Source organism: Eurypyga helias, unplaced genomic scaffold (genome assembly GCF_000690775.1).
Source record: "Eurypyga helias isolate BGI_N326 unplaced genomic scaffold, ASM69077v1 scaffold10090, whole genome shotgun sequence".
Lineage (NCBI taxonomy): Eukaryota > Metazoa > Chordata > Aves > Eurypygiformes > Eurypygidae > Eurypyga > Eurypyga helias.
In genome coordinates, this window is record NW_010227639.1 from 36510 (window position 1) to 47653 (window position 11144).

At 43.4% G+C, this 11144-nt stretch overlaps 1 protein-coding gene across 1 annotated transcript in view; it reads left to right on the plus strand.

Moving 5' to 3' along the window:
* The window catches only part of TTC39A (tetratricopeptide repeat domain 39A), a 35691-nt gene extending 26706 nt beyond the window's left edge, over positions 1–8985 (plus strand). Inside the window, exons 13-17 of the mRNA XM_010156896.1 lie at positions 27–147; positions 2388–2499; positions 4999–5113; positions 5820–5936; positions 8865–8985. Of these exons, the coding sequence (XP_010155198.1) occupies positions 27–147; positions 2388–2499; positions 4999–5113; positions 5820–5936; positions 8865–8985 (586 nt within the window). The remainder of the gene's footprint in view (positions 1–26; positions 148–2387; positions 2500–4998; positions 5114–5819; positions 5937–8864) is intronic.
* Positions 8986–11144: the final 2159 nt, after the last annotated feature.

Below are 11144 nucleotides of genomic sequence, written 5' to 3' on the forward strand. Positions count from 1 at the left end.
CCTTACATTTTCCTTTAAACTTTCAGGATTGTTCCCAGTTTGAAACTGAAAATCGCAGGGAAGTCACTGCCTACAGAGAAGTTTGCAATTCGGAAAGCTCGACGGTATCTTTCTTCAAACCCCATTCCTTTGCCTGTTCCGCCTTTGGTAAGTCAAAGACCCCTTCCCCCTTACTACCGTTTTTTTAAAAACTATGGAAATAAACCCGAGATAATTCGAATAGTATCCTTCCATGTTTCTAAGGTAAAACCTCTGCAGGAGACTGGAATGTTCCCAAAGCACAGCCAAATGAATGCGAGGAATGCTGTAAAACTGGGGCATGCACCAGCCACGGGGAACTAAGCCAGTTGTTTGTGACACGGAGATGTGTTGCATGCGTAACTCATTATTCCAGCTATAGACTAACATGCTCCCAACAGCTTTCTTTTGATTCCCTTCTGAGGAACTTTGCCCTAGGTCTCTTCTGTCATGTGTCCTTCGCTGAGCCTACTAAAAGAAGGCTTTGAGGTGCAAGTTGGGGAGTGGGGTGGGGGGTGTGTGCAAATCAAGGAAGCAAAAAACCTAGGAACTGCCTGTAATCATCTATTTAATGTGCCTCTGAAAGTTTGCAGTTTGGTGCTCTCCAGAGCAGCGCGCAGATGCCGGGATGAAACAGCCAGAGCCTTTAGCCACTCCAGAAAACCATTGCATAGTGTTGATTTTCCCTTTTTTTTTGTGGGTAAAGCTGGCCAGTTCCCCGTGGCCGGATGAGAAGAGCTGTGTTAGGTGCTCACAGTGCGCTCAAACATCTGTCTGCAAAGAACACCTAAAAGAACATCGAAGGGTTTTGGCTCCGTAGGTTCGCCAAGTGCAGTGGCGTTAACATTTGCAGCGCTTTGAGCTGTTGTGTTGGAGAAACAGATGGATAATTAGTAAATACTCCTTAAGCAAATGCCTGAAGGAGGAGATCCTCTTGGAGACACCAGTGAGCAGTCACTTCTCAGCCCACCAGCTGGGAACGTGACACAGTGCTGCTAGAAGGATGCGGTTGTCACGGCATAGCGTGGGTATTCGCTGGGGACCGCTTTCCAGTAAGTCATAAGACTGAAATGAGAGAAATAATTAGGTTACTTTGATTTGCCTTTCAGGTTTCAGAGACTGTAGAGAGTCAGAATCGTACACACCTGGCTATGCCAGTGGGATTTTAGCAGAACAGGTTTCTGTACCGAGGAGTGGCCAGGCAGTGTCCTTGGCTGCAGTTGCATTGGTGAGCAGCAGATGCCGCAGCTGAACAGTCAAAAGCACTCTTAGAATGGGGAACTGGGTGCAGAATCTCATCTCCAGGATTTTTGTTTTCACTGCGAAGGGTCTTGCTGAGAGGAGCAACTCCTCAAGCAAGTCTCAGCTCAGAGATTGAGCCTAGAATGGGTGTAGTTCGAGCAATTCTGTGGCAAAGCCACGTTAAGAGTGTGCACTAGACACAGGAAGTTCTGCACAGGTTTTCCAGTCAGCAGAGACCAGATGGCAAAAGCAACAGGGACAGGGGTTAACACACTGTTCCATCTATTCTAGCCTGACAGCTTTTTGTACTGTAGTTCCGGCACTCAGTTATTCTATACAGAAATTTTAGGGAAAAGCTTTCAATTATCAGTACAGACTAGGTCATATAAGTTAATAGAATAAATAACTTGTCATGAGGACCAGTCGTAAGTCTATGTGATATTTCCATCTCCAACTTTGTGATTGCTAGTGGCAATGGGCACCCTTGGTCTGGCGATACACTCTGAGAACCCCAATAACAACTAGGAATTGAACCAATTGTCTTTAATAAAATTTAAGTTACTTCTTGTGGGACCATCAAACAAACCTGACAAATTTAAGGGCTTTCCAGTTCGGCTCTAAAATTCTGTTGGTTTATTTGAAGCTTGGCTTAAAAGTTAGGAGGTTTGATTTTTCTTTTTATTTTGTTCTGTTGTCCTGAGATTTCATATTTTATTATGGAAGCATTGTATTTTATTATGGAATACATTTTAGTTTTTTATAGTTATTACTACCCTGACTGGTACAGAACTGAGAAGCAAGAGGATCCCTTAATCAAGGGACAGTTATCCATGTGCCATGAATGTGTTCAGTGTGTCTTGCCTTCATCTGTAAGTGGGATTGCATTTGCATTCTGTTCAAGCAATCCTCCTTGTGTTGTGTGTCATAAGTGGCTCTTTAGTAGTCTTCTGATCTAATTTGTTCTGAAAACCAATGTAACAGGTTTTCAGTTGCAATGAAACTATGTTTTGACAAACTGACTTTTTATTTAAGGAATCTGTAACTTTTTCATCACACAGAGATAAATTTGATAACTGCAGTTACCCGATACTGTAATTAATGATGCTGTCATTTCTCCCTGTCCCTAGGAAATTATGTATATCTGGAATGGCTACGCTGTAATTGGAAAATGTCCCAACTTAACAGAAGGGATGTTAGAGACTTTAATTGAAGCAGAAGCAGCATTGGCAAGAAGTTCAGGTAATCCGTGATACCATTTAAGCAGGTATTTTACAGTGCAATAGCGAAGATATTATCTGTGAAAAGAGAGAGACACTCATTAGTAAAGTTAATCTGATCATAGGAGGAACATAGATAATGAAAGCATAAACTGTTTATGCAGATAAGAATAATTTTCCTTTTTAATGTAGCAATAACTTAGAGTAGTAGCAAGTGATTTTCCATCCACAGATGTGTATTAGGAATAGTTTGACATGTATTAAAGGGCTGTTTATTTTGCTAGATCAAAATCAGCATATGCATTGACTTGATTACTTGGCTCATGAAGCTTTGTTATCCTCGGATACTGTATTTCAGTTTTTAAGCATAAATAGGAGGAGACAAGGCTGTAGAAGTGCTGTCAGTTTAGGATGTGACCTTGGGCTGAATGTTATTTGTGTGATGGCCGTATGCTGCAGAAAGGGGGGGCACCAGGGATGGGCTTCCTTTGCGCTGCGAATGAGCACAAGATAAGGGACGGTATTGAACTCGAACAGGCCCTGCTGCCACATCTTCTGTCAGTCTCTTGATTAGCCATCCATGAGGAAGTTCAGTTGATGTTGATTTCTTGCCGCTCTCCCCCGGCTCCTGTGGGAGTGCGAGCAGTCTGCGCAGCTTCTCACAGAGTTTTCCCATAGTAAGTATCCTGCAAGAGGATCAAGCCCCTGTTGACAGAGGAGTATGGGCTAAATCACTGCATTGCAGTCTTTTCTAGCACCTTAGTCTTCCTGTGCACATTGAGTTATGCAAGATTCGAAAACCTGAAAGTCTGGCTAGAGCTATCTCCTTAATTAATTGTGAAAGAGAACAGAAAAATATTTTCAGTGAAGGTGGCACCTTGGATGAAGGCTTTTGACCCCCTCACTTCCTTTGTCGCCCATTTTCCTACACTATTTTGAATAATTAATTATTTCTCTGTTCCCTTCTTTTTCTGAGTTGGTAAATTGTGTATTAGGCTGTTCTTTTGCAGGGATTTGTAGAAGCTGATGCATGTTTATAAAACACTGTGAGGACATGTAATTGCAAGGTGGGATCTATTTTAAACACCAACAATTTAAAGTATTACCCGTCCCAAATAGTGACTTGCTGTTCCAAGCCTCAGGCTTTTCTTCAGCTTTCCTGACAGTGTTTGGGGCTAAACTATTGTATTTTCAAGTGTTTTCTCTGTATTACTGCTAGATTCATAATGCAAGAATCTAACACTATAAAACCATGAATCCGAGGATGTGCTTTTAGCAGCCTTACACCCATAGAAGATGTAAAAGGAAGTGTGTTGTGGAAGTAGTGTCCGGAAATGCAAATCTGATATTCATAGCTGTGTCTAGGATAAGTCCCTAAATGTCTGCTTATACAATCCAGGACAGTTTGTAGGATAAGTAGAGGAAATGCATGTGTGTGAACGTGTTCTTGGGACAGGTGTCGAGAAGGGACAACTGATCTGCTTTTTTATTCTTATGAAATATCTCTTCTGTGGCCCTGAGTCATCTCTCTGTGCACATACTTAGTGTGCCAACTTTTGCCCTCTTCCCTGTTCTTCTAAGTTAGTTTGCTGCATAGTCGTTGGGATTTTCCCTGGGATTTGCTTTGGTGACGTGTCTTGGTGCCTCTGTGGGATTTACCTGTAGAAGGGACTCCAGTTGCAGGATTAAGGCTTCCAACTGCATAGTCCAAAGGGAAGCAGCTGTTTTGTGCAGTGTGTGTCAGCCTTTAATGAGCTGGAGTGATAGAGGAAGAAGCAGGTGAGGTTTGGAGAAGTGAAAACAGGGTGACATTCAGTAGCACAAGATGCAGTATCACACATTTTGCAGAAACTTTTCATGAATTGGAAAACAAGCAAACAAGCAAGCTGAAGATTTTGCTTGTAAACTTTTAAGACTAAGCTGCCTATAGGGAATGGCTATGAGAAAGCCAGAGGTTTTTTGGAATGTAATATGCAAAACTTCACTAACACCACCCATTCTTCATCAGAAATGACTTGGAACTAGGCACTGGTAAAGCTCTGGGCAGTGTGTAAGAAGATGGGGGGATGTGAGCTGCAGGTAACAAAGTTGGGTGTATTTTTGTGTAGCCAAACAAAGGTGGAGAGTCGATAAACACTTGCCTACAAATAGATGTTGTGATTAGAAGTCAAGGAAAGAGAAGAGCTACACATACTAAAGGGCAATAAAGGCATAAGGTTTGGAGATTATAAATTGGACCTCAGTATTTCCAGAGTGGACACTTTAGTTTTTAGGTATCAGATCAGTAAGATGGTGGAATAGCCTTTCAGTGGGAGTAGGGAGGGAAAGAACAGCCCAACAGTTTTTAGATAGTTTGATCGATTTGTGAAACGGTTGCATGTTTGTCTCTGTGTTAAATGAACTAAAATGACCAGTGAGTTACTTCTGTGTTCCAGTAAATGGGCTGTGTCTACACCTACCTGTGTAGAAGTGTCTGCTGCTCTAGAGTTTTCTAAAATGTGCTCTTTACTTCACCTTGCAGCTACAGAATTACTAGCGGATGACCAGTGCGTGATAAAACTCTTAAAGGGTTTATGCCTCAAGCATTTGGGCCAGATCTCGGAAGCAGAAGACCATTTTAATTACATCTATTTAAAGTAAGTTTTCATACCTGGAATATAGGAGAGCTCTTGAATTTCTCAGTGACTATTCATTTTGAGTAAGAGGAGATGCAACTGTCATAGGAACAGAATGGGGGGAGGAGAGCAGTGTATTTAGTGTTTATTTCGGTTGCTTTCATATCAAGGAATTGCAGTGTTAATGGCTGTGTTGTTAGTCATGTATGGAAGAATTGCAAATCTGCACACTTCACTGAGATATTTTCTCCTTTTTGGGGGGCTATACATGCATAACATTTTTGAGATACCACTTCCCTTTTGCCCCCACCTCTTCCTCTTGCCAGTCGTGAAGAAGCTGCACCCAAAAAGCCAAATGCAGTCTGTAGAGACAGATGGCAGCACGCCTGTACCTGGAACTTCTATGTATCATGCAGTGAATGGCACCTCTTTGTCACTTCATATGGACAGAGCTCATGATACTGTCATCTTTTCTAATACTTTCCTGATCACAAAGCCAGTATTTTTTAATCCTGAGAAATAACACACTGTGCAGGATGGTTATGAAAAATACAGATTTAATAATCTGGGAAGTAGCTTTGTATAGAGAACATGACAAGTGCTGTAATAGAGATTGATTGCTCCTTCTGATCTCAGCTAATCTCCTATTTATTTGTCTTTGGAACTGTTAAATGAAGGAAACAATATATCGTTTCAAGATCTTGAGGCTATTTCTTTTCCAATGCAGTGAGAAGAAGATAAAATATGACCATTATCTAATTCCAAATGCCTTGCTGGAGCTGGCGATACTGTATCTAGACCAGGATAGAAGAGAAGAAGCAATAAAACTGCTGGAAAGAGCAAAGTAAGCAAGTGAAAAGCCTGTGCTGATGTCTGATGGGTCAGTGTGGTATTTCACTGGTTAGCGGGGAGCGGAAATGTTTCGTTAATATCATGGAAGCTCACTGTTTCCTTTTTCAGTGGAGGCATGCATGCACTAGGCTTGGGTTGGACCTTTCTGGTGGTAGACATTATCTGATCCTTCAGTCTGTGACTTACCCATCCGTTCTGCCAAGAGAAAAACAATTTAAAGATGTTTCTATAAGAAATAATCTCCGTGTAACAAAACGTGGCCTTACTTATTCATAAAAGATATAGGAGATTAAATCAGAGCTCTGTGCTATCCCAGAATAGCATTGCTCAAATTGGTGGCTAGCAGTGCTGTTTTCTTGATGAAATATGTTGAAGATTACGCTTCGGGTTGCATTTGGTATCTTTGTATTGTTTCATCTGCATCTGAAAGGCAACCGAAGCACCTGCTTTTACTCCTCTCTGTGATTGATTTCTCTAGCGAAGCAGGTTTATCAGGAATAGTGGGATTTAGCAGGTATGCTCTTTATTATAAAATTAACGAAGCACAGGTTTTGCTTCTGTCCGAGCCTTTAATCTCTGCTGAGCTGAAGTTTCCTGGTGGGTGGAGGAGAGGGAATCCAAACCAAACAACCGCCCTCTTCAAGCATCCTGCAGCAGGGTCGTTCACCTCTCTGCCTGGATCCTGAATGAGCCCAGATGTCTGCATCCTCCCAGGTGCAGAGAGTCGCAGCGGTCACTGCCGCAGGTGTCAGCAGCTACAAAACTGCTGTCTGGCCCCACTTTCACAGAGGGCAGGTAGAGTTTTTGTGTTGAGCTTTTGTCCAAGCCAGTCCACTCTCAAGACAGAGTGGTGAGTCAGCCTACCGGAGGTTATGCCAAAAGCCTGTCAACACAGACATAAAATATTGCGGTTCTTGATCTCCTGTGCCTGTGAGCCTGGTTCTCTGCAGACTCATGGAAGATATTAAGAAAATCAACAGTTGCATTAGCAGAACGCGATGGAAGGCGTTTCAGTTGGTTTCGCATTCCTCGAAGCACACCTCTCCTGTCCTTGTTTCGTTTGTCCAAATCTCTCTTACAAAGAGATCCAGAAATTAATGATTCACAGCTTCTCGCTCCATCTGGCACTTCCGCCCCCTGTGCTGAGCCACTGCACCTTTCCCCAGTGGCTCTGCAGCTCAGGTCCCCTCGAGGGAAGGTGTTTGGCTTGAAGAAGAGAGACAGCTCTGAAAAGTTTGTTGTTTCCTAGTGTACGGACAGCTCATACTCAGACTTGCTATGCTCGCAGAACTCATGGAAAGTGTCGTGATACGCAAAAGAAACCCCCCCAAAACCACCGTAACCCCCCCCGCCCTTGTTTGTTGGTGATAAAAACGTGCAGTCCTTACATTTCCACGCTGCATTAAAAGGCACGGGGTTTGTAAGCCTTCAGCTGTCTCTGCAGGCAGCGGAGGCAAAAGGCCTTGGCCCGCGGGGTGCCAGGACCGCAGAGATAGGTTTGCAGTCGGCAGGTGTGCAGCTGAGCACCCGGCTCTGCGTGACGCTTGATTTGCCTGACCTAAATCCACATCCTGCTGCTGGCTTGGATGCTGCAGCTCTGGGAGGAGTGGACTGAGGTGATAAACAGTTTGGGCTTGGTCACGCATGGGAATGTTTCTGTTTGTATTACTGTAAGCTGCAAGCAAGAATATCAGCCTGCTGATGAGAAATGCAGTATCTGCATGCCAAAATCCACTTTATTAAAGAAAAAACTCCCAAGAGTGTCCAATCAGCATAGAGTACAACCCAGTCACCTCCTTTTCTCCTTCAGCCCTTGGGCGTTGCATACTTAACATTGTGACTGGTGTAGGATGGGTGTGGAATTCCTTGTTTTCAGACTGCCATAGTGACACATCCCATGCTTCTGCATTTGATTTGAGTTACGAATTTCAGACTGAAATGCTTGTAAGGTGCATAGACTGTTCAATATTTCATGTTCTGTGTCTGTAAAGACGACTCATATTTTCAAAAAGAAAATCAGCATGGTCTCATCCTCTTTGGTGTCAGGATTCCGTATTCATCTTGCAAAAGCTGACATGTTCATTCCTACTAAGTAGGTTCTGCGCTTTCTGTGTGGTCCCAGCAGCAAAATTTTTTTTACATACAAGCATTTCCATGAAAACAGAGATTCTTTTACGGTTTCTGTCACCCTTCAGAGCATGGCATAGCTAGGGGAGACCACAGGCAGGTGACGCTGCGGAGTCAGCCACGAGGTGTGTGGGGGGAAAATCCTGCCAGGCTTTCCCAGGCTGGCGAACTGCTCCTCGAAAGCTGATAGGGAGTCTCGTGTGTGCCCGCTTTCTCTCACCAATCTTCTCGGGCAGCAAATTGTCTGGCCTTGTTTCCTACACACAGTGCACATCGCTGACAGCCGCAGGCTGCGGACGGCGTGTTTCCCTCTCCTGGTCCAGGACAGCTGCTCTCTCCTTGTCTTTTCTCCTCTTCCTTGAAAAATACCTGCTCAATTGAGTCCATCTTACTAAAATGGGGAAAAAAATCCTGAAAATGTTTGTATTCCAATTTGTCAGTTATACTTTGTGAGGGGAGAAAAAAAATAATCAGATTTCTGAATGTAAACTGCGTGGATGTTATAGATATTAACGTGAACTCAGTATTTTGATTGAGTGGAACAGATTCAATTACTTCTTAAGCTGAATTTGTCTGGTAATTGCCAGACAGTGGCACTACAACTAAAGAACCAAGAGCTGCGGTGTTGGCCAGGAACACAGGCCTTGTCTTTTCGAGCAGGCAACAAAGGAGCTTGTGAAGAAGGGCTTTTTTGCTGTCTGCAGTTGTTTCGCTTAGAACAGCAATATAAAGGTAACTTGAAAACGTTCTAAAAAAATACACACTCATCAGAGTGCATCTGCTTTTGTTTTAGACAAAACTACAAGAATTACTCCATGGAAACAAGAACACATTTCAGAATTCAAGCTGCCCTGCACCAAGCCAAATCCACCCCGGAAAACGGAATGCACTCTGGAGCCTCGGCTGTGTCGTAACTTCTCCTTTGATGTCCTGCTTGTTGCAAACTTCAGTGCAGAAGATTACTGACACTTTAGAATTATTTTTCCTTCTCTTTCAAGTCAGTGAGAAACCAAATCATTTAAAATTTTTAGGGTGATGCATAAAACATTAATCCAGTGTAATAACATGGCAAAAAACCTCTCAAACCAACCACAACCCTGAAAAATAGTGTTCTTCCAACAGTGGCTTTTTTGGAATACTGACATCTGTGTAATTCATTCTTCAATCGTGTGCCTTTTTTTTTTTTCTTGCGCTCGCAGCGTTTCCTAAGCAAGCTACAGCATGAGGGGAACAGCTGGAAAAACCGAACGACGGAGTTCTAAAGATTCCCGGGTTTAACCTCAGTTAGCTACCAACGTTTGTCTGAATTCACACTGCTGCCAGCTGAGAAGGAAGCGTCGCTTTTTCCAAGTACCCACCTAGCTGAAATGGTGTGAGAAAATCCAAGCGCACGAGAAACGGGGGAGGGAGGAGCTCCGGATCCTGGGCATTTCCAGTTGTGCCTAGAAAGCTTCTCGATGTCAGCTTTTACGAGCCACGCTGTTGCTTCTGTAAGAAACTGGCTGGTGAAAAAAACCCGTCTCCCTCACGCAAGTATCTTGACCTTTTAATTCGGTTTTCAGGTCAAGTCTGCCGCTCGTAGCGACTGAATGACTTCCTGAGGACTTGGTGGGGGCAGGGTGGGGACGGTATAAACCAGCATCACTACTTCTTCGACAGGGGTAAAAACGGGAGGTTCTTAGCAAACGGTTCTTTGATCAGAACGAACGTGGTGTTAAATTTATACCATATTTAGCGCACATGTCCTCGAAGGTCACCTCAGAAGCAGCAATACTGCTCTGGCTGCAGAGCAGTACAGAGTCACCGCGAGAGTCAGTTCCTTCTCCCAACAACCGTTCCCTGCTTTGCCTGATGGGAGATGTCCATGTTCCCAGAGCTCCTAAAGCCACATTTCCTGCATTAGGAAGCTGGGGTTGGAGCAGCCTGTCTTGGCACGGTGCTCTGCTTTTCCCAAAGGAGAGCCCTTTACCTTTTTGCTCTTTATTGAGATTTTTTGGGAATTTCTGTGTGAGGGGCTTTGAGAATAGAGCAAAGAGCTAGCGCTGCTTTCCACTGCTGTCTGCCACGGAATCGCTGCTTTTCTGCAAAACTGATGAAGTCAGACGTCACACGTTGACTCGTATTTACCGTTCTGCAGGCTAAGCTCCATGTCTTTTGGGGCACACGTCTACCTCCCTTTTGAAAGAGCTTCTTCCCCCTGACCCATTCCGATGTGTCAAGACAGGTCTTCTGACAGCCCTTTTTCTCCAATGGAGATGTTTGTCAGGAAGATTCATACCTATGTATTTCACAGGGAATATTCTTCCTAAAGTGATTGTTCCCAGTAGAAGAGAAAATTGACAGTTTATAGCTCTGCTTTTGCCTCCTCTAAGGATATGACATTGGTTTATAATTGCAAATTAATATGCAAGGAGACAGAGCCACCTGTTCCTCAACACGGAGAGCTGCATTGTCTTAAAAATAGACACCTTTCATAAAAGTCTTCCCAAGTTAAAATCATAGATGAAGAATGGATTTTTTTAAGTGATTTTCCGAGATAAATTCGGTTCAGTTAAATTTCCCAATTCAGATAAAATTCAGTACCAACAGTTATGCTATTTACATATTGCACATCAAAATTTAGGTGTAAAAATTCAGTTATTCTTTGTATAGAATAAAAAAGATTCTTGTTCTATTTCATGCCTATAACGCCTCTTCTTCCAGTTGTGTCCTTTTCAAATATTTTGGCAGTCTTAGCGTCTTTTAAGCAAGCAGTGCCATGAAAATTAGCATAAGTCGTACTTTGCAGAAAGTGCACAATCCTTGTGACTGTAGATTCATCTCAAGGCCACTGAAACGCTCTTTGAAATTTCACCCACAGCCAAGTTTTGCCTGATCTTGGATACACTGCACAAAGGAAATACTGTGCAATACGCGATCAACTTCCCTGGTTCTTTGCAGTGGTGAAAATCCTGCGATTTTCACAGGTGTCTCTGCTGGAGCGCGAACGCCCGTGGAGCTGATCTCCAGCTTCAGCCCCGGCCTTTGTCGTTAGCCACGGCCGAGTCGTCCGTGCTTTCATCCTGGCATCTTA